This window comes from Populus trichocarpa, chromosome 8 (assembly GCF_000002775.5).
Source record: "Populus trichocarpa isolate Nisqually-1 chromosome 8, P.trichocarpa_v4.1, whole genome shotgun sequence".
In the NCBI taxonomy this organism is placed as follows: domain Eukaryota; kingdom Viridiplantae; phylum Streptophyta; class Magnoliopsida; order Malpighiales; family Salicaceae; genus Populus; species Populus trichocarpa.
Genome location: NC_037292.2, coordinates 614,093 through 634,455, shown reverse-complemented (window position 1 = coordinate 634,455; position 20,363 = coordinate 614,093). Strand labels below are relative to the sequence as shown.

At 35.7% G+C, this 20,363-nt stretch overlaps 3 protein-coding genes and 1 pseudogene across 4 annotated transcripts; 2 read left to right on the top strand and 2 right to left on the bottom strand.

Annotated features, from left to right (window-relative positions):
* The first annotated feature begins 1,229 nt into the window (after positions 1 to 1,229).
* Positions 1,230 to 5,905, top strand: LOC18101282 (fasciclin-like arabinogalactan protein 17). Of its 2 annotated transcripts, none has more exons than XR_008059811.1 (3): positions 1,230 to 2,728; positions 4,499 to 4,632; positions 5,441 to 5,905. XR_008059811.1 is itself a non-coding variant. In XM_006379370.3 (3 exons), the coding sequence occupies exons 1-2, from the start codon at positions 1,411 to 1,413 to the stop codon at positions 4,570 to 4,572; spliced, it is 1,392 nt and encodes a 463-aa protein (XP_006379432.2). In that variant the 5' UTR covers positions 1,230 to 1,410; the 3' UTR covers positions 4,573 to 4,619; positions 5,441 to 5,905. The 2 variants fall into 2 exon arrangements, 1 of the variants encoding a protein (XP_006379432.2); XM_006379370.3 differs by having other exon boundaries at positions 4,499 to 4,619.
* On the bottom strand, positions 5,623 to 8,450 carry LOC18101281 (vacuolar protein sorting-associated protein 36-like; annotated as a pseudogene).
* A 450-nt stretch (positions 8,451 to 8,900) lies between these two features.
* On the top strand, positions 8,901 to 12,234 carry LOC7486858 (uncharacterized). Its single transcript, XM_052455464.1, has 7 exons — positions 8,901 to 9,163; positions 9,275 to 10,239; positions 10,321 to 10,397; positions 10,493 to 10,562; positions 10,763 to 10,859; positions 10,943 to 10,987; positions 11,369 to 12,234. Exons 1-7 carry the CDS (start codon positions 9,089 to 9,091, stop codon positions 12,116 to 12,118), a joined length of 2,079 nt encoding a protein of 692 aa, XP_052311424.1. The 5' UTR covers positions 8,901 to 9,088; the 3' UTR covers positions 12,119 to 12,234.
* Positions 12,235 to 14,954: 2,720 nt separating this feature from the next.
* LOC7490870 (uncharacterized) lies at positions 14,955 to 18,443 on the bottom strand. The gene is made up of 4 exons (XM_002310926.4): positions 18,220 to 18,443; positions 16,033 to 16,126; positions 15,807 to 15,911; positions 14,955 to 15,484 (listed from the first exon to the last, which is right to left on the bottom strand). Exons 1-4 carry the CDS (start codon positions 18,399 to 18,401, stop codon positions 15,215 to 15,217), a joined length of 651 nt encoding a protein of 216 aa, XP_002310962.1. The 5' UTR covers positions 18,402 to 18,443; the 3' UTR covers positions 14,955 to 15,214.
* Positions 18,444 to 20,363: the final 1,920 nt, after the last annotated feature.

Below are 20,363 nucleotides of genomic sequence, written 5' to 3'. Positions count from 1 at the left end.
TTTTTTCTATCTTTAATAATTTCATTTTTTTTGTTATAGAGCAATAATTTAACACTACTTTAAGATATAAAAGTATTTAAACAATTTTAAAAACGATTAAATTTAGCCTTTTTAAAATGCCGTAAAAATTATTATTTTTTTGTAATTACATGGTAGAAAAAAATATTTACCCCCCTTAAAAATTGTTCATGAGTGTCATGCAAATTATTATCAATATGAAATTAGTAAATATATTGTAAAAAGATTTCCAAAATCAAGAAAAAAGAACAAGACTTTTTGTGTGGGGTAAGGGCAAGGCATTGTAGCACCAGCAAGGGCCCATCGCAGATTTGTTTGAAAATAAAACTATATAGCCCACAAGAACATAAGGCTAGTTTGTGGACCAACCTCCTTGAACAAAGCTTGAGGACTGTCTAGCATTTTTGACACGCGTGATAAAAAAAAAAAAACTCCCAAGTCCAATCTTGCTTGCTAGGGAAGACCTTTGGGATGCCGGCAACTAAAAAAATAAAGAAAGAATTGTCCCCCACGTGTTACCCTTCCCTCTCCTTAACCAGCAACCGACGCTTTTTTCACCCAACCACAGAATGGTTAGAAGCTCTTTTTTAGTCCTTGTATTTTTATTTCTATACTGTTTCCTCCCTGTATTTTTATTTACTAATATCAATCCTCTACTTTCAAAATGATGTTGACAGTATCATGACACGTGCTCAGACTCAGATTTTCCAACTCTATTGAGTTTTACGAGTTGATGATTTGAAAATAACTCGAGCATAGAGTCAAAAAAAGACGAAATAAAAATGAATTTCACACCAACACAGCAATGTTTGATTTATCATACTAACCACCTTCGAGATTGTTTGTTTTTGTTTTATAGCTTGCTTTTAAAATTTTAATTCGCTTAAAAATATATTAAATCAAGAATTTTTTAAGTGTTTTGGATTATTTTGATATATTTATATTAAAAAAATATTATTTTAATATATTATTAATTAAAAAACTTTTAAATATATATTCTATCATACTACTAAACAAACTAATAAATATAAAATTATATAAAAAATATTTGTGAATTTAATAAAAAAATATTTTAAAAAATATATATAAAAATTCTTTACCGCAGAAGGAAGAACACTGTGAAAGAAGCTTTTAACCGCCAGAAAAACAGTAAACTACCCACTGTCTTCTCCCATGCTTTTATGTACCTTCAACGAATGTATAAAAGTAAAAAACACAACACCAGAGACAGGGAGCCCAAGAAAAACAAAGTACTGAGAAGAGAAAGAAAGAAAAGACTGGCCTTTGAAGCAAGCAAAACCAACCCAACCCCTCACCTCTTCTATTTTTATATATCTATCATCACCTCTTCAACAAGCCAATTTAACCCTCCATCAATCTTTTCCTTCTTCAATGGCCATGGCGCCTTCACCTCCTTGCATCCACATTTTCTTCGCTTCTATTCTTCTTCTCTCAAATTTTCATCTGGGGTTCTCTTCTTCCTCCTCTACATTGCAAGAGAACCATAGCAATGGGTCTTATTCAGGCCAAATCAACTCAAACTCAGTTCTTGTAGCTCTTCTTGACTCACATTATACAGAACTGGCTGAACTTGTTGAAAAGGCACTTCTTTTACAAACCCTTGAAGATGCTGTTGGTAAACACAACATCACCATCTTTGCTCCTAGAAATGAAGCTCTCGAACGTGATCTTGATCCCGAGTTCAAGCGGTTCTTGCTTGAACCTGGCAATCTCAAGTCTCTCCAGACTCTCCTACTTTATCACATTGTCCCCAACAGAATCAATCTCAGCCATAACTCCTCTCTTCACCATCACAGCACCTTGTGCCGCGATAGAATCAAGCTCGGCAGTCAATCCGGCGAGAAGTTAATAGACTCGGCGAAAATCATTCAAGTGAATGCAGTGGAGAGGCCAGATGGCGTAATTCATGGGATTGAAAGGTTGCTAATCCCACGATCTGTTCAACAAGATTTCAACAATCGCAGGAGTTTGCAATCAATTTCAGCTGTGAAACCAGAAGGAGCACCAGAGGTTGATCCAAGAACACAAAGGTTGAAGAAACCAGCACCACCAGCAAAACCCGGTTCAGCCCCGGTCCTACCAATCTACGATGCAATGGCACCCGGCCCATCTCTTGCCCCGGCTCCAGCTCCTGGTCCAGGTGGACCTCATCACCATTTCAATGGAGAAAGACAAGTTAAAGATTTCATTGAAACCCTTCTTTTGTATGGAGGATACAATGAAATGGCTGATATTCTTGTGAATTTAACATCATTAGCAACAGAAATGGGAAGATTAGTATCTGAAGGTTATGTGCTAACAGTTTTAGCCCCAAATGATGAAGCAATGGCTAAGCTCACAACAGACCAATTGAGTGAGCCAGGAGCACCGGAGCAGATAATCTATTACCATGTGATACCCGAGTATCAAACTGAAGAAAGCATGTACAATGCTGTTAGAAGATTTGGGAAGATTTCTTATGATACATTAAGATTGCCACACAAAGTTTTGGCACAAGAAGCTGATGGGTCAGTGAAATTTGGACATGCTGAGAATTCTGCTTATTTGTTTGATCCTGATATTTACACAGATGGAAGAATCTCTGTTCAAGGGATTGATGGGGTTCTGTTTCCATTAGAGGAGAAGGAGAAATCGGATACCAAGACGGAAATGAAGAGTGTTAAGGTTGCTGCTAAGCCGCAAAGGAGAGGTATGTTCCCTTGAATTTCGCTTGCTTAGTGTTTTATTTTTAAATCTCGTCTCGGCGTTATTTCGGTTTTGGTTTTGATGTTTCGGTTGTTTATTTGGCCGGAGCTGTAGAGGGCTTTTTTTTTTTTCTTACTACAGGCGTGTTGTATTGAATTTGCATGCTCTGCTAGTTTTTTCTTTTTTTAGTTAATGTCCACCTTCCAGGGTTAATTTCGATATGGGCCGATATTTCTGTTTCGGTACAGATATTTCGATGGTTAATTTCGCGGGGAGGGTAAAGGGTTTTCTTTTGTCCCTTTCTTTTTTGTGACCATGTTGTTGAATTTGCTGACCTTGCATTGTTACAGTCTTGAGTTTCTTATTTTGTGGACTTCTTTGGGAGTTCATTTTAATGGTGACCGATATTTCGGTTTTAGTAAAAAAGTTCCGGTGGTGGCTTTGGCCAGCCAGCCAGGAAAGGGTGGGTTTTGGCTTTTGGGTGAGGTATTGGCATGGGGGATTGTGAGTGTCGGTGGTCAGAGCTCGCCAGAATGGCATATTTGTCTTTTCCTCAATTTCCCCCCTTCGGTGGGTCTTTACTCTTTAGTTTATTTCGGGTTGTGTGAGACATTAGTACATTGCAGAAGATATGAAATCTGTGGTGCTTGTAGCTTAATTATTCTGCCTTTTCTTTTGTTAATCACAATTATCAGAAGCTAGTGGACTAAACAATTTGGGATTATTCTGAAAATATTCCTTTTAACATTACATGAGCCAGCCATCTCCTCTCTTAATTTGATTCATGATCTCTTAGGACAATGCCTTGCAACTACCAATCATGTTTATTATGACATTATCATTTATTTATGAAGATGTTGTGAAGTCAACATCTCTACCAATTATATAGATTATAGCAAGAATGGTATAGAAAATGAGGAAAAAAAAAAAATTATTACCTCCTCTCAATATCTTGTTATATTTCATCCATAGTTATAAACTCGACCCTGATTAATTTTATTTTATTTTTAAATCAGCCAAGATGAAGTAACCATTACCCTAATAATCTAGAAAAAGACTTGGATGAAAAAATATATATAAACACACACTCACACTAACTCCTACCATAACAAGAATTATAGTGTTTTGTTTGTAATGCCGACTTGCACCCTTCTTAATTATAAAGGCCAACAAAAGACAGGGTGTTTTTGCTTATTTATGTCTATGATCTTAGCACACAATAAATTCATTTGGTTTGAAAACAATTATTGGGCATGATTTATTTTGTTTTTATTACAAGTTATTTTAGTAAATAGTATACAGTCAGCGGTTTTGGGACCATCTTTAGCATACAGTTGGAGTATCCTGTCAAACGCTGCGCAAACTGGAAACTCCATTATTTATTTCAAGGCATAGAGTTGGTATCCACACGTTTCTTTGACTTCTTGTATTATATATAAGAAATCAGACCTCTCTGTTCCTGTTTCTACCGTTGCTTTTCTAGCTGTGAGAAAGAACCGCACAGATCTCTCCCATGTCAGGCTTGGATTGCTACACGGAGGATATGCCCTCCATGCAATTGCCACTCTGGAGTGTTTAACATTGTTTAGTATGCATGACAAAATTAAGTATTAATACAAATGCATGTTGGTTGGTTGATTAGGGCAATTATTTTAGGTTTTATGTTGTTGTCGAGTGGTTGGTTTCATGAACCTGTCGAAGTTAGCATGTAGCTTTCAGTTGATACGTATAATTAAAGGGTGTTTAACACTTTAATGTGTATAATATTTGGCAGGGAAGTTGCTTGAAGTGGCTTGCAGGATGCTCGGGACATTTGGGCAAGATTCACATTTCACCACATGCCAGTAAATAAAGACTTCCTTGTATGAAAAGGAATACTTCAAAGAAGGATAAAGGTGAAATTCTTCGGTTGATTCTACTCCTAATCCATCTATAAAATATAAGGTTTGATGTCGTTGTTCTTCGTTAGGGTTTCTTAATCTGCGTTGACAAATCACAGCAACCTAACAACCAGTGAAAATCACATAGGAACCATTCGTTTAGGTCTATTCCATGTAATCGACATATTTTATATCATTTCTCCATGACCTAGACTCATTCCAAGCTGTGCAGCATGTGATTGTTGAGGTCAACCTCCCAGCAGCATCCAGTGCATTGCTTACATCCTTCAAGAGCTCACACATTGACAAAAAGGCACGATGCTAGAAAAGAATACATGGTGAAAGTATAGAACTTGATGTCTACAAGATAGCGTCATTCGGTTAAGATAAAAAAAGCAAATATAGTAGAGATGAAAAGAACTTGTTTTCATATCCTTCATAAAAATTCACTTCAAATTTCCCCTTAAAGATTTAATTTATATATTTATCTTTAATTTTCCAACCAAATGTGTTTTTTTACCTTTTATCCCGGCACATTAACCAAAACAAATGGTAATTTATCACTGTGAAACTAAAAAATGTAAGAAAGTCTTCTTCTTTTATACACACACACACACACACAATTCCCTTTGAACCTTCTTGATGTTTGAGCTAATTCCATGTCATTGTCAATGTGTGACTTGTTTGTTTTACTGAACCTGAAAAGGGCAACAATTTGCTTTCAAGTAAGTAAATACATCTTTCCACCACAACGGAAAAGGAAATCACAGCCTAAAAATTGAAGTTTTACTGTGAATTGTTTATGCTAATGATAGCATGATATGACTTAAATGCAGGTGAGCTGCTGAGATCATGTAAAGTCCTTGTATCTGATTTTTCTTCTCTACAAATAGGTTCTAGTTTTTCACATGGGAAGCCGACAACCAAAGGTGAAAAGGGATTATGGTGTGATGATGTTCTTATTGTTTTTGTGTTACTCAAGTTCCATGATTGCACTGGAAGAAAAGGGTCATTGTCCTTAGTTTTAGAGGCCCTTTGAACAGCACAAGATATTCTTCTCCCTTTTTTTTTTTAATTTTTTTGTCCTTTTTGTGTGCCAAGTATGGTGGTGGTGAGCTGTCTGGTGGTGGTTGGTGGAGAGGGGAAAACTATGGAGGAGGTGAGGAGTAAGTATTCCATGTGGGCTTCCCACTACAATAAAAGAAGTTAGGCGGAAATATGTGGGAATAATAAAATAAAAGTATTCTTTTGTGTTCATGCACAATTAGAGAAAGGAAAATTGTAATTAATTTTTTGTGCAATTTCTCTCTCTTTTGTTTACCTTTCTTTCTTTTCTAAGCACTTCAATTAAAGCTTCTCCCTCCCTCCCTCTCTATCTCAAAGTGAGTTAGCATTGATGCTCTGGCCACAGGGCATTGCTGTGTATCATCTAATTGCTCATTCTTCACACAATTCAGTACTGTAATATGCGTTGTTTCACCCCTTTCAACAATTTTCTATTGCGAACACCGACTCACAGATCTCAAACAAGGAAATGAATTTGTTGTAGGGATAGTTATTTTTTTTCCCTTTCTATCTCCATGCCAAACTCTCTTCTAACTAGGAACACATTTCATGGGGCAGATTGTGAGACAAGCCAAAATACTAATTTAAAAAATATCACTTTGGTTCTATAAATTGAAATAACATTGAAGTAATTGATTCAAGGTTAAAAAAGCAAATTCTTCTCACGTCACAAGTAAGTTTCCTTTGAATTCTACATAAATTAATTACTCCCCATATTTGGATCTCAAAACAGACAGCTTAATGCCCGAGTAATTGAAGATAGAATCATACATACACATCAAACTTCCCCCAAAGGAACATGCTTGCAACAAATCCTCAGGCGAGATCAATTCTATGTAGAACAGCACAGAAAGAATTAAGGGCCCATTAGCAACAGCAACAGCAAGAGATCAAACAAACCTGTGCCCGGAGCACGACTGAGGAGGCAATAGATATCTATAAGATTGATCATTCCTCCAGCTTTCTCTAAGGGAATTCTGACAAAATCTGCTAACCAAGTAACGAAAAAGAAAATTTGAGATTCTCTTCTTTAAGGGAAGAAAATCGAGTAAAACAATATATATTTAAGAAGCATACTCAGCCAACAAAAGCAAGTAATATTAAGAAGATCCAACTAAATTTCTCTTATCAAACAATTAAGCCATGAGAAACGCATACAGACAGGTGGCAAACGAAATAGACCTGACGGGACAGTTGTTGATGATACATGGCACCAGCAGACTCTTTTGTTACTGGGGATATATACCAACACTCTACAGCCACTCTTGCATGTCTTCTTTGGAACCCATTTCCTCATCATTTCCAGAACTACTTTGAGAGCTCGAGCCAGACAAAAGCTTCTGCCTAATCTTCTCTGCTAGCATGACCATCTCTTTAACCTTGCTCTGTAGATTTAAAAACCACAGAACATAAAGCAGCAGCAGCCTAACCCATAGTGATAAAACAATAACAATTTAACTCAACACTTGTACACAAGCCAAAATCTAGCTATTGCAGTCTCGTTTCAAAGCCAAACATTCAGATAACTCACTTCTCACGTAATCTAAGCAATGCACACCAGCCCATGTCAAAACCTAACTATCGCAGTCTCGTTACAAATCCAAACATTCAGATAATTTGCTTCTCACATAGTCTAAGCAATGCAACAGTCCATGTGCGTAATAGTTCATGTCAAGTTACTTCAAATACTAATACATTACTCTATTGTTAAATAGCGATAAAATGAAACTAAACATCTCCCGCAAGCTATTATCTTTTCAGAATGACCAAAAAGAAAGTGATTGAGCAATAACAATTTGGCTTAACACATTAGACACAAGTCAAAACCAAAATTATTGTTCTCGTTTCTTGCATAATCTAACAAATGCAAGACCATATCCTCAGCATCGAGTTATTTTCAACCACTACTCCATTAATGTTTCCTAGATAACCCAATAATTACAACTAATTATCTCCTTCAAGCTCATGCATGAACACATTGTTCATATGCAATTATAAATACTAATCCATTATCAGACAACTCAATTACAACAGTTAAAACTAAACACCATCTACGAGCAATAAACTTTCTAATAAAAAAACAATTACCAAAAGAGCATTCAAGTCTTGAAAAGCCTCTTGCATACTCTTGCCAGTACTCTGCCACATCTCCTGCTCTTTCCTCAATATACCAGCCACACCGACCAGCCTCCATGACCCATCACTGGAGTATAACCCACCAACCGAACCCGAACAGACCCGGAACCCGACCCACCACCACTATCATTACCTATCTCCCAAGCCCTTCCTCTCCAACAATCCCAAAACTTTGTCAAAAAAATCATCAATACCCCCCTTCCCTCTTATCACTAAAGTCACCACAACACTCCTCGAATGCATAGAAATTTGAAACCGGATCCGGGGTGAGTGAAACATTGACTTGATCGACTTCATTGATGAAAATATGTGTTACAGAATTCAAAGAGATTGATATTGGACTTGAACTGTCTGTGGTGGCATTGGAAGGAAACCAGAGGAGGCGGTGTGTGGTGAAGGTTAGGAGGCCTGATTTTAATGGCGGGAAGTCAAGGGAATTGATGGAGGTGGTTGTTGTGGTGGGTTCGGTTTCAAGGTCTACAGCGGAAAGGAGGTGGCACTCTACTTCGCTTTGGTGGAGGACTGGACGGCCACTGCTGATCACGGAGGCCGGTTGGAAGAAGCTGGTGGTGCTGGTCGACATTGTCGTAGTCTCGTAGATGTTGTGCCATCTGAGTTTGGATGTTCTGTCTTTTTTTCTCTCTTTTTTAAGTCAAGTTCGTTAAGATATAGTGCAAGGTCACTTAGAGGGTTAATTCTATGTTAGTCCTTGTAATGTATTTAAATTAATTTATTAGTCCCTTTTAATGATATATAGTTGAAATGGTGCCATAAATTGAAGTCATTATATTTTTTTCATGATCTATGAAATTGTATTAAAAAAATAAAAAAGAGTAAAGAAGTCCTTATAATTCTAAATTAGTCCCAGTTTCTTTTCGTGAATTCTTCCCTTTTTATGATTAACACGTTAGACATCTGCATAATGTCAGTTTTCTTCAGCACGAATCAAAAGAAACAATGAGGAGGGACAAATGTGTTAAATCAAAGAAATATGTGAGAACAATTAGCTACAGTTTAAAGATTGGGGAATTATTGCTTAGTAACTGTACACATTAGGACTAGCATGTAGTTATCCTTTTATTTTTAGCAGAGAAAAAAAGAGGAAAAAAAACGCTAGTGCTAGTAGGTTAGTGGCTTCTGGCTAGCCTACAAAGTACAAACTCTAGAAAGATAAACCCGCCTTCCTCCTGTTAAAGCTTAAACCCTAACACCCTCTCTTCTTGCTTTCTAAATTGAGTAAAAATCTCTGCAACTTGTAAAGTAGCAGTCTTGATGCTCAAAAGATGAAACCTTTCTTCAATTCCCGTCGTCCTAAGCATCACAAGCAAAAGGGCAACACTGCTCCTCTTAATCAACAGGTACTATAGCCCTCTCTCTGTCTGATAATTTTGTATGTTAAAGGGTTTTTTCTTTGTTCTAATTTAGAGCTGTGTTTGTTTTTTCCCTCTTTTGTTTGTTGAATTTATCAGGTTTTTTCAACAAACCAATCTTTAGCAAATTCAATGCCAATGCAACCGCAACTGGGTTTAGTCAATCCTCAGATTCCAATTACTTTCAATAATTCAAACACCCTTTTAAGCAATGGACAAGCCATGGCTAATATGCCACCTTTGATCGCTCAACAACCTGGTATATTGAGTGGACCTAATGATCTGGCTATCCTTCAGCTACAAAATCAAGTCAACAAGTTGAATGCTTTAAAGATGTTGATGGATCAAGTAAACCAATTGCAAGGAGAGCTGTTTGGTCCTAGTTTCTCCAATTTGCCACAACAACTCAATCAAAATATGGGTTTGTTACAAAATCCAATGCAGAATATGATGAACCCTGTTATGCCTTTGCAAATGCCAATAAATTCTCAAGTTGGTTCCTTTAATGTCCCTTCAAGCAATCACCAAGTGGTAGGTGCTCAAAGTCAGAACTTTTTTGTAAATCCACCGTTTGGAGCCGAGCAACGAGTTAATCCAAACCAGCCCAACTATGTAATGCCGACAACTAGTGCATATGGATCGAAGCTATTGCATGTTGCAGATCAGCAAGTCCAAGGGAAATGGTCTGCGTCACAGCAAGGTCAGAGCTTTTTGATGCCCACAGTGGGTGCAAATGGACCAAATGTCGCAAATCAGCAAGTGGAAGGGAACTCGCCTGCATTACAGCAAAGTGAGAAAGTTCCAATGCCTGCAATGGCTGCAAATGGAGCAAAGCCATTGCCTATTGCAACTCAGCAAGGGCAAGGGAACTCATCTGCGTCTCAGCAAAGTTGGAACTCGCAGCCCTCTACATACAATAGGTGGCAGGTAACCGTATTTAACTTGGACGATTTCTTTCTGAGTTCATATCATTTATGCAATCCAGTGATCATGGTTTGTTTTATGCACTTTCCATGCTTCAGTAACTTAAAAAACAATCGAAATAGAGGGCGATCACAATCAGGGTGTGTATTGAAACTTTTGGTTTCTATCTTCCACTACTATATGGAACTGTCTTGTAATCATCTGAAATTCAATTTCTGCAGACACCAGAAATCTGATTTCAATTGCATGGATAATGGAAAGAGAAAGCTTGAGTTTTCTAATGAACATGGCAGAAAAGGTTTGTAATCTTAGACCTTACTACAAGCTCACCTCCTCTTCGTATGTCTTGAGGGAGATAGGTGGTTTAAACCTTGTTCTCTAAAAATGCGTCAGGGAACGGCAATGAGAGGGTAGCAAAATTTGGTCGCACTGATCTTGCAGACCAAGCTACAGAAGAGAAAAGGTAATGTTTGCTTGATCTATTGTTACTTACCAATTTGAGAAAGTGTCATATTAGGGTGACCTCGTATTATTATTCAAGTTACTTTAAGAATGTAAATGCGAGGGCAGGCAGGTAAACTGCCATTGCCTCTTTCTTCCATCCACTTTTACACTACTAATTTCTGCATTTTGTTTGTTTGCTGGTTTAACTCTGTACATCAGTAAACCTAGCAGAACTTTTTTTTACACGGAACAAGAAATCAAACAATGGCGTGAATCACGTAGGAAGCACTACCCAACAAAAATCAGCATCGAGAAGGTTCAATCCTGTTCTGTACTATTATGCTGCATTTAATTATTAACTCAAATAGTTGAGCTGATCATGAACTTGACACGTGGCAGAAGCAGATGGAGGTTATTGATAGAGAGGCCAACTTTCGTCACAAGGTAAAACCCCCGACACCCCCCCCCCCTCTATTGTATTGTATATTTGGCACATGTACTAGGGCCACTTGACAAGACCTTGTTTGTATAATATGTTCTTCCATGGATGGTCAATTTTTTCTGGCAAAATATATATGCCAATGAACATTTTATTCCACAGCATAGATCTCTTCCTTGTTTGAAATTATAGCCTTTTACATAATTCATCACTAGAAAGCTCATTTTATAACGGGGTGAAAGAGAGTAAGAATGGGTGCATTATGAAAGGATTGGTTAGTTTTTCTTAAGGTGATGAAAATTTATATCAAGGAAAGGAACTAGTGAAAATTCTTAAGCTGCAATATGCTTCAACTTTTGGTAATTTGTTGGACGTGTTTGACGCAGCAACTCAAGGAGATTTTGGCAAAGCAGGCTGAGCTAGGAGTTGAAGTTGCAGAAATACCGCCAGACTATCTGTTAGATTCAGAGAAGCTAGGAGTTGAAGTTGCAGAAATACCACCACCACAGGTGTTAAATTCAGAGAAACTAGGAGTTGAGGTTGCAGAAATACCACCACCACAGGTGTTAAATTCAGAGAAACTAGGAGTTGAGGTTGCAGAAATACCACCACGGCATCTGTTAGATTCAGAGAAACAAGAGCATGGAAGGGAAGATAACAGAAGGTCCTTGACTAAGAAAGGGAAATTCTGGAACAAGCATGATAAAAGAGGAAGATTTAACAAAAAAGGTCGGTCAGCCAAGCAGGTTGGATCAGCAAATGAAGAAAGGAAGCCAACACTATTGGAGAAGCTTCTGAGCACAGATATAAAGAGAGATAAGCGCCAATTGTTGCAGGTTTTTAGGTTCATGGTGGCGAACTCTTTCTTCAAGGATTGGCCAGAGAAACCTTTGAAATTTCCTTCAGTAGTGGTCAAAGAAGATGGTTATGAGGATGAGATTGTAGAAAAAAAATCCTCACTTGTCGGGGAGGAAGTTTCTGAAGACAGGAACAACACAATAGCTGAAAATTTTGGTGATAGAGATGACAACATCGAACATGATGCTCAAGTCGAGCTGGGGAATTGTTTTGTCAGGGGAAAATGTGATATTGTTGACGAAGTTGATAGGGTTGAAGAGGGAGAAATTGTTGACTAACATTGCACCTTCTGTTAAATGTGTCAAGCATTGTAATTCCACCACCACCCCTTAAGGATTTGTAAACTATGTTCACTCTCTTATTAACTATCCAGTTTTGCATTAAAGTTTGTCAACATGGTCTTTGTACTTGAATTATAGCGTGGACATGCATTGGCACCATTCTGGACAAATGTGCGTTGGTAAAGAACATTTCTGAACTCACTCATGAAACATCATATTAATTCTTCAAAGTTTTATTACATCAGATTCATGTTTAAATAGACAAGCATATATTTTTCTTAGTGCATTTTTTAGCCATGCCCAGCCCCTCCAACTTTATTTCCTTAATATATATCACCGTCTCAAAGAATTTCTTCACTGTTTAATCAAATCCTGTACATCACAAAAACAACCAAAGAATCAAATCCCAGAAGAAATTGCATAAGATTGCCCTAAAGCTATATTTTTCTCAAAGAACACTTGCGACAATCGACTTTAGGGCCACTAAGAATGGTGACTTGGAGTTGGCAAAGTTTGGGGAGTTGCTGAACTCTCTCAGCCCTCAGGGTTAAAAGGGGAAGACTTAATAGCAGCCACTTAACATTCACAAAGTTGCTTGCGGTCAGCACTAGAGCTAGCAGCTAGCTTGCAGCACCGAAACTCAACACCAAAATCATTAATCCTAGAACCCATTTAACCCCACCCATTTTTTGTGTGGGATCCATCCTAAAATTATTGCAAGGCCCCTCAATTGATGAATATAGACTCATGGTGGACTAGGTTGTAAGATAATTTCTTCAATGCAAGTAAGAGATAAGGAGGCAATTGAGTAGTGAATTAATCAACATTGGTGGTAACTTGGAACTAGGAGTTATACGAGTGCTGGCAGTGGCAATGCACCCCCTTTTTATCACAAGTATTAAAAACTCACATGGAATAACCCGTAGAATTACTCACTTTTTTTCTGTTTATCTTCGATTTTGAAACTCTTGAAAGCTAGTTATAACACCCGACCTATCCTGGTAAATTGACTTGAAATCTAAGACCGGAATAGATTAAAGGAAAAATAAGAAAGAAATTGACCAGGTTGGTCAAAACAATATCATTTTAATAATTTTTTAAAAAAATATTATTTGAGTTAACCCTCCAACCAGTTATGCTGTCCTTGCCCCGATTGAATTTTAAAATCATGCTCTAAACACCTTGATTTGTAAAATATTGATTCCAAATTGAAAACCACATATGTAAAAACCATTTTCTCCTGCATGTGAACTATTATCAGAGCAACCTGCCTGAGGAATCCACTAATATTTCCCTCTGGCTAGAGCATATAATTTGCAATTAGGGTTGGGGATGGCAAAATTACCCACCTTAATAGGTATTTGATTAAATCCGACCCGAAAGAGGTGGTGGGCATGGAGGGCATTTTTTCCTCGACGGGGACTGGGTATATGTTCCCATCTTGTGGAAAACCCATACCCGATTATATATACTCATGTAATTTTTTTTCTTTTTTCTCTTATATTTTTTAAATAATTGAACTTTTAAAATAATATTTTTTGTTAGATTTACATTGATAACTTATATTTAACTATGAACAACATTTATGTGTATATATACTAACTTTTTCATTGGATATTAGCAATCAAATAGTAATTTTAAATGCAAGAAATTATATTAATGGGGAATCCCTAGACCCACTCGAAACCCCGATGGGGAAAAACTATTTCCCTCCACCTCAAACCTGATCAATATGGTTGGGTATGGGAGAGCTGTAACCCGCCCATTGTCATCTCTATTTAGTAAGGTTCATACGTGAACGAGTAGATGCATGCAGTTTTGGAATACAAGTTAGGTTCGTATATATTATGAGGTGGTGGATCTCATGAAACGAGAAGGTTCAGGGAGAATCGGTGAAGATGATGGCGGCAACAGCTTTGCTAACCTGGTATGGAAGCAAGTCTGGCCCGTGAACGTCCATGGCAAGATTTAGGGTTTTCATTTGGACATTGCACAATAGCATTGCAGGTGGCTGTAATACTAAGAAGAGAACTGAGAATTCTGATCCTATATACTGCTATTGTCACGAATATAAAAAGGCTACATTATTTGCAACTGCATGTTACAATCACAGTGACTGGTCAGGTTTAATAACTATAGTTACATTTTCAAGCAGTCTCCATGGAATTTCGGGGCAAAGACTATTAGTGCAAGCTTTTTTATTGATTGGTTTCCACAAATGCACACTCAGAGCAACCGGTTAGCTATTTCTGCTGGAGACTGTTCATGCTGTTATTGATTCCAGGACCAGAAAGGGTCTCAAAAGCCTGTATATTTTTTCATTTCAAATGTATTTTTTAAAAAATTATTTTTTTTTTTCTTTGCTTCAAGCTAATTTTATTTTAGTGTTTTTTTTTATCATTTTAATTTCAAAAATAAATTTTAAAAAATAAAAAAATATTATTTCGATACATTTCAAAGCGAAAAACATCTTAAAAACAATATTCAAACAAAAAACATTCTGAAAAACAACCGTTATTACAATATCAATTAGGCTCCAAGGCACAAAACAACCCTTATAAGTTACCATATAGAATTCCTTGTAAATTTCCAGGAAGCTACATAATCAACCCATTTGCCAAGCATAGTCTCATGAAATCTTCCCTCTTTGCCCCATACTACACCCGGAGATACTCATCTCAGAACCCATCAAGCAGGGACGCTGCTCTAGGCTCAGCTTTAGGCCTTTGTCGTTCTATTTTTCAGGTTTCATTGTCCTCTGAATGGTTGATAATATGGAGCATACCAGTTTCAATATTATTGTTTTATGCCAGTTGGGTATTGAAGATTCTAATAAGGAAGAAGCAGTTTCACATAGAACCAGCATGTTTAATTGCAAAAGTTATGATTGCTATACGTGAGAAAAGGAGAAAACAAAAAGGAGAGCATCTTATCTGCATTTCATTGACCCAAACAATACAGCATTAACTCGATAAGCATGGACATTGTGCAATCTGCATTATCGATTCTTGCCACCTTTTTCACTACCGCAGACTCTTACCACCTCTGGTGAATTTTTTTGCCATGCAGTCTTGGATCAGTAAAAATGTTGCGTCACTGGGCTTCAAGGGCTGCAATCTCATATTTGATTTCTTCCAGGTGTTCATTTATGGTGGTTACAGAATCCTGTACACCTCTGATTGCTTCCTTGAGAGCATTATCGTACTCAGCATCTGCTTCTGCCTCTTCAGTTCCGGAAGCTTCAGTTATTTCATGAAGGTGCACACACTCATGCTCCATTGGTCTTGAAAATCTGCAGTTTTCATGGTTCACAAGTCGTTCTGATGGCCGACCAGCCTTCTTTAACAGCTGAATGGTTGCTGTCTTTAAGAGAAAGCAAAGGAAACAATGTAAATGCTACCAAACATGAAGCAGGTAATTGATGAATGGAACTTCCATGTCTTTAAGAGGACCCATTTGAGTGTTGACAAAAATATTAGTGGCATAAATGTGTATTATGGAAGAAAACAAAGAAATAGAATCTACCCAACACAAGATTGAATACTATTGACTCAGCAACTGACAGAACCACTGACTTAGACATAGATCAAAATCAATAAGAAAAGAAGACATAATTGCAGGTTTCTATCCAAAGTTCCCAAAGGGACACCAATGAAAGAAATCACAGGTTTGCACGAGCATGTACCAGATGCAACTTCTGCTTTTCTTGTGTTTGGATGTCTCTGAGAAGGTGAGCCAGATCAACTCGGTCATGGTCAGGGTTTAGAAATAGGGACTCCATTTCAATTACCTGCACTCAAGTAGAATAGGAAAAATCAATAAATACAGAGTTCCAGGAAAAAACAAAAAAGGGGAGAGAGTGAAAAGGAAAGGAAAAGAAAGAAATACTACGAGTAGGATCGTGGGTGTACTTGTTTGGAGCAGTCATTGAACTCTTCTGTGATCTTGCTGCAAAGCTGCTGGTAAGCTAATTCCCCTCCTGAGACCATATATTCAGAAAACCCCCTGGAAAACAAGCATCAGAATCCCCCATAAATAGTTTAGTCATAAATAATGCAGACCACAGCTTATTCTGTAATAAACTTTCAGATCAAAAGACAGATGGGAAACTTGTGTCCAATTTCCAAGAGCTTGTTCACTCATTTCCCAAAAAGACAAATCATGCCTCTATGATGTAATCCAGATACCAGATCCATGAAGAGGTCCTTAGGCACAAATGAAGCCATATGGACTCCCAGGAAACTGTAAGCAAGTTGCATTATCCCATGAAGGATTGGTTGAACAAGCAAGAAGGATCAAACTTTTCAGTGAGAAACAAGGACTGAAACTGACAAATATAACGGATGGGACAACTGGAAACTTAAAATAATGATACTGACCCTACATGGCATAAGCAGAAATAGATAAAGGAAAAAATAAAAGCCCCGTTTGTTTGCTGGAAAGTAGTTTCCTTTTGGAAAGTGAATTCCGGGGAAAGTGAATTCCGAGAAAGTATTTTCCGATGTTTGGTAGTGTAATGGAAAATAAGTTGGAAAACACTTTCCAGTGTTTGGTTATGTCATGGAAAATGAGCTGGAAAATAACTTATTAATGTTTTATTTTTCTCAAGTTTATTAAAATAATGAGGAACAAATCTTACAAATTAAAAAGTTGAATGAAAATGAAATTGAAAAAAAATATAATTTCATAAATTATCTTAAATAAAATAAATAATAATCAAAATAATAAAGATCAAATCTAAAAAATTAAAAAAAAATGAAAGGTGAAGAAATTAAAATAATAATAATTAACATTTCATAAATTATTTCAAATAAAATAAGTAACAATAAAAAAAATGAGGACCAAATTTGATAGATAAAAAATTTCAATAATAAAATGATAAGGAAAAAGCAAATAGCAATTATAAAAATAAGGACCAAAATTAATATAAAAATTAAATTTTAAAAGATGAAATTAAAAAATAAATATTCAAAACAAATTATATATAGCAATTAAAAGTTTGAGTATCAAATTTGATATAATCAGCAAATAATGACATTTCTAAATTTTTCACAACTTCCGGAAAGTGTTTTCCGCCCAAATTTTTCAGGAAAACACTTTCCTGAAAACCAAGCCAAATTTTCCTTTGACTGGAAAGTGTTTTCCGTTGACCAACTTTTCTAATGGCAAACAAACACAGAAAAGTTTGGAAAATGGTTTCCCGGAAACCACTTTCCGGAAAACAAATACAGCCAAAAAGGAAAACACTTTCCTGGAAACCAAACCAAATTTTTCTTTGACTGGAAAGTGTTTTCCGTTGACCGGAAAATGTTTCCGTTGACTAGAAAGTGTTTTCCGTTGACCGGAAAGTGTTTTCCGTTGACCAACTTTTCTAATGGTAAACAAACACAGGAAAGTTTGGAAAGTGGTTTCCCGGAAAGTGAATTTCGGGAAACAAACATGGCCAAAGAAAGATAAGAGGTGGGCATGATTAATGCAATAAATATACCAAATTGTGACACAGTCTAGCTGCGAAAGAACATACGGAGTAGATTTTGATCAAATAAATACTTAAGAAACTAGTTGAATTTGAGAAATATAAAGGAAAACAACCATAAAAGGAAGATTAACCTAAAATCAGATTGGGGTTCCCAAACGATCATCAAAACTCAGTTTTTCTGTTCCCCAGTCTTAATTCCTTATCTGAAACCGTCAATTTTTTGAAAATAACACAACTTTCTTACCAGTTAAAGAAGTTAACCCAAAATCACAAAAGGTTCCTAAAGATCACTCTAAAAATTCAATCATTTTGTTCCTCAATCTCAACCCTTTAACTGAAACCAATCAAGAACCCAAAAGAAACAACTTTTCTAAGGAAGAAAGACCTAAAATCACAGCCGGGTTACCTCTAAAAATTCAATCTTTTTTTCGCTCCTGAATTCATCGATACAAGCCAATTAAAACCCAAAAAAGAACTAAACTTCTCGAATAAAATCCATAAACATAGCTGCCCCAAATAGTCTTTTCCAGCTTTACATTCACTAATAATATCAAAAGCTCAAATGAAGTGCTTTTCGGAGGGGGGGGGGAAAGAAATGAGAGGGAAGGAGAGAAAGTACTGTTTGAGCTTGGCATAAGCTTGGGCTCTCCTTTCCTGGATTTCAAGGAATCTGCGGAGCAAAAGAAGGGTGTTGGAGGATTTGCTGCTGCTGGCGGCTGCTTCAGTCTCCATTGCCTCTGTATCTGTTAATGATGCCTTCTTTTCGAAATCTTCCATGAGCTCTTGGTTTTTCTTGTCCATCAATGTGTAGTCTCTCTCTCTCTATATATATATATATATGCTATTTTTATTCAATTTCTTATACAAAAAAAAGGGTAGCACATTATATTTATGCTCCTATGAATTTTAGCAATGTTTTACATAAGGCTCCTTCTTTTTAAAATCTCAATTTCAATCCTGGTGTTTCAAGATATTCTCAATTTAGCCTCAACCAATAACCCTTAAATTTAGATTTTTTTTTCTTTAATTAAGAGCTTGATAGGCAAAAATAAAAGTTCTATCTTGTTGATGAAAAATCCACCGGACGTGCTTCTCACTCTTTCAAATTATCCTCCTTGATAGAGAGGACTACCTTTTGAATCAACATCTTTTATCAATATTTTTGTTGCATATTTACACATTAAAGAACTCTAAAATATGTGGAATATTCACTGTAGCAGGTTTTTTTTTTTTGCTTTTTTTTTTTGTTTTTTTTTTACTCAAAATTGATTTCTTTTTATTTTTTTTATTTTTTTAAAAAAAAAAATTTTTGTTTCAAAATTATCTTTGCTAATTTTTTTAGATATTGAGTTGGTTGAAAATTTAACTATGTAGTTTTTTTCTTTAAAACATTGTGGATTGATATGATATTCTCATACATTGTTTTTTTTTTTATGATTTCTTTATTCTTTTTTTTTCAAAATGATCTTTGTAGATTTTATTTTTTTATATTAAGTTGGTTGAGAATTTAGCTTTGTAGTTTTTTAAAAAAAAAAATATGGATTGCTACAGTGTTTCCCCTACATAGTTTTTGTTTTGCTGCAGTGTTTCCCCATATATTTTTTTAAAAAATTATCTTTATCGAATTTATTTTTTCAATATTGAGCTAGCTGATAATCTAGCTTTAGCTTTCCCCATATGTTTTTTTTTTATTTTTTTTTCCAAAATTGTCATTTTTTACATATTTTCTTTTTTTTTTGTTTTGTTTTTTTCATAATTATTTTTGTTGATTTTATTTTTTTACTATTGAGCTGGTTGAAAATTTAGTTTTTTTGTCTTTTTCTTTAAAACACTGTAGCTTCCCCCACGTGTTTTTTTTTCCGCTTTTGTTTCCTTTTTTGTACATTTTTTTTCCATTTCTTTTACCCAAAATTGACTTCTTTTTTTTTTAGATAGCCTTTGTCGGTTTTTTTTTTATATATTGAGCTGGTTAAGAGATTAGCTTTGTAGCTTTTTTTTAAAAAAAAAAAATATTATGGATTACTACAGTGTTTCCCTTACATGGTTTTTGTTTGGCTACAGTGTTTCCCCCACATGTTTTTTCTTTAAAATTATCTTTGTTAAATTTATTTTTTCAATATTGAGTTGGTTGAGAATTTAGCTTTAACTTTAGCTTTCCCCACTTTTTTTTTCATTTTTTTAAATTTTCCCCACGTTTTTTCATTATAATTATTATTATATTTTATTATATTATATAACTGTTTTTTTCTTTTGTTTTTTCTTTTTATTTTTTTTAATGAAATTTTTTTGTTTGATTTAGTTTGTTAATGTTAAATTTTTTTATTTAGTTATCAGATTTTCATGATACGAATCTCGAGTTTGATGGGTTAACCTGATTTGACGAGTTATTTTTTTCATTTAGTTTAGTTTGTTAATGTTAAATTTTTTTTATTTAGTTATCAGACTTTCATACTTTCATGACACGTATCCTGGGCTTGACGGGTTAACTTGGTTTGATGGGTTAACCCGGTTAATTCTAGGTAAACCCGTCATTTCTTTTTCTATTTAGTTATCAAACTTTCATGACGCAAATCTCAGGTTTTACGGGATAACCTGGTTTAAAAGGTTGACCCAATTAATTCAATGTTTTTTTTTTCTTTTTCTTCATTAGTTTTTTCCTTCCTGTTGATTTTTTTTCTTTATTTTTTTAATTAATCTATTTAATTATCACACTTTTATGACACGACCTTATAGCCAGACCCACATCCAGTATTCTTGGGTCCG

What these genes read in the sequence shown, in the direction of transcription:
- LOC18101282 (XM_006379370.3), top strand. Translation starts at nt 1,411, where the DNA reads ATGGCCATGGCGCCTTCACCTCCTTGCATCCACATTTTCTTCGCTTCT. An exon ending in TGCTAAGCCGCAAAGGAGAG is followed by an intron (nt 2,729 to 4,498) that starts GTATGTTCCCTT and finishes AATATTTGGCAG; the next exon opens with GGAAGTTGCTTGAAGTGGCT.
- LOC7490870 (XM_002310926.4), bottom strand. Translation starts at nt 18,401, where the DNA reads ATGGACAAGAAAAACCAAGAGCTCATGGAAGATTTCGAAAAGAAGGCA. An exon ending in GCTTATGCCAAGCTCAAACA is followed by an intron (nt 16,127 to 18,219) that starts GTACTTTCTCTC and finishes CTTGTTTTCCAG; the next exon opens with GGGGTTTTCTGAATATATGG. An exon ending in AAAAGCAGAAGTTGCATCTG is followed by an intron (nt 15,485 to 15,806) that starts GTACATGCTCGT and finishes TTTCTCTTAAAG; the next exon opens with ACAGCAACCATTCAGCTGTT.
- LOC7486858 (XM_052455464.1), top strand. Translation starts at nt 9,089, where the DNA reads ATGAAACCTTTCTTCAATTCCCGTCGTCCTAAGCATCACAAGCAAAAG. An exon ending in CTGCTCCTCTTAATCAACAG is followed by an intron (nt 9,164 to 9,274) that starts GTACTATAGCCC and finishes TGAATTTATCAG; the next exon opens with GTTTTTTCAACAAACCAATC. An exon ending in TAATGAACATGGCAGAAAAG is followed by an intron (nt 10,398 to 10,492) that starts GTTTGTAATCTT and finishes AAAATGCGTCAG; the next exon opens with GGAACGGCAATGAGAGGGTA.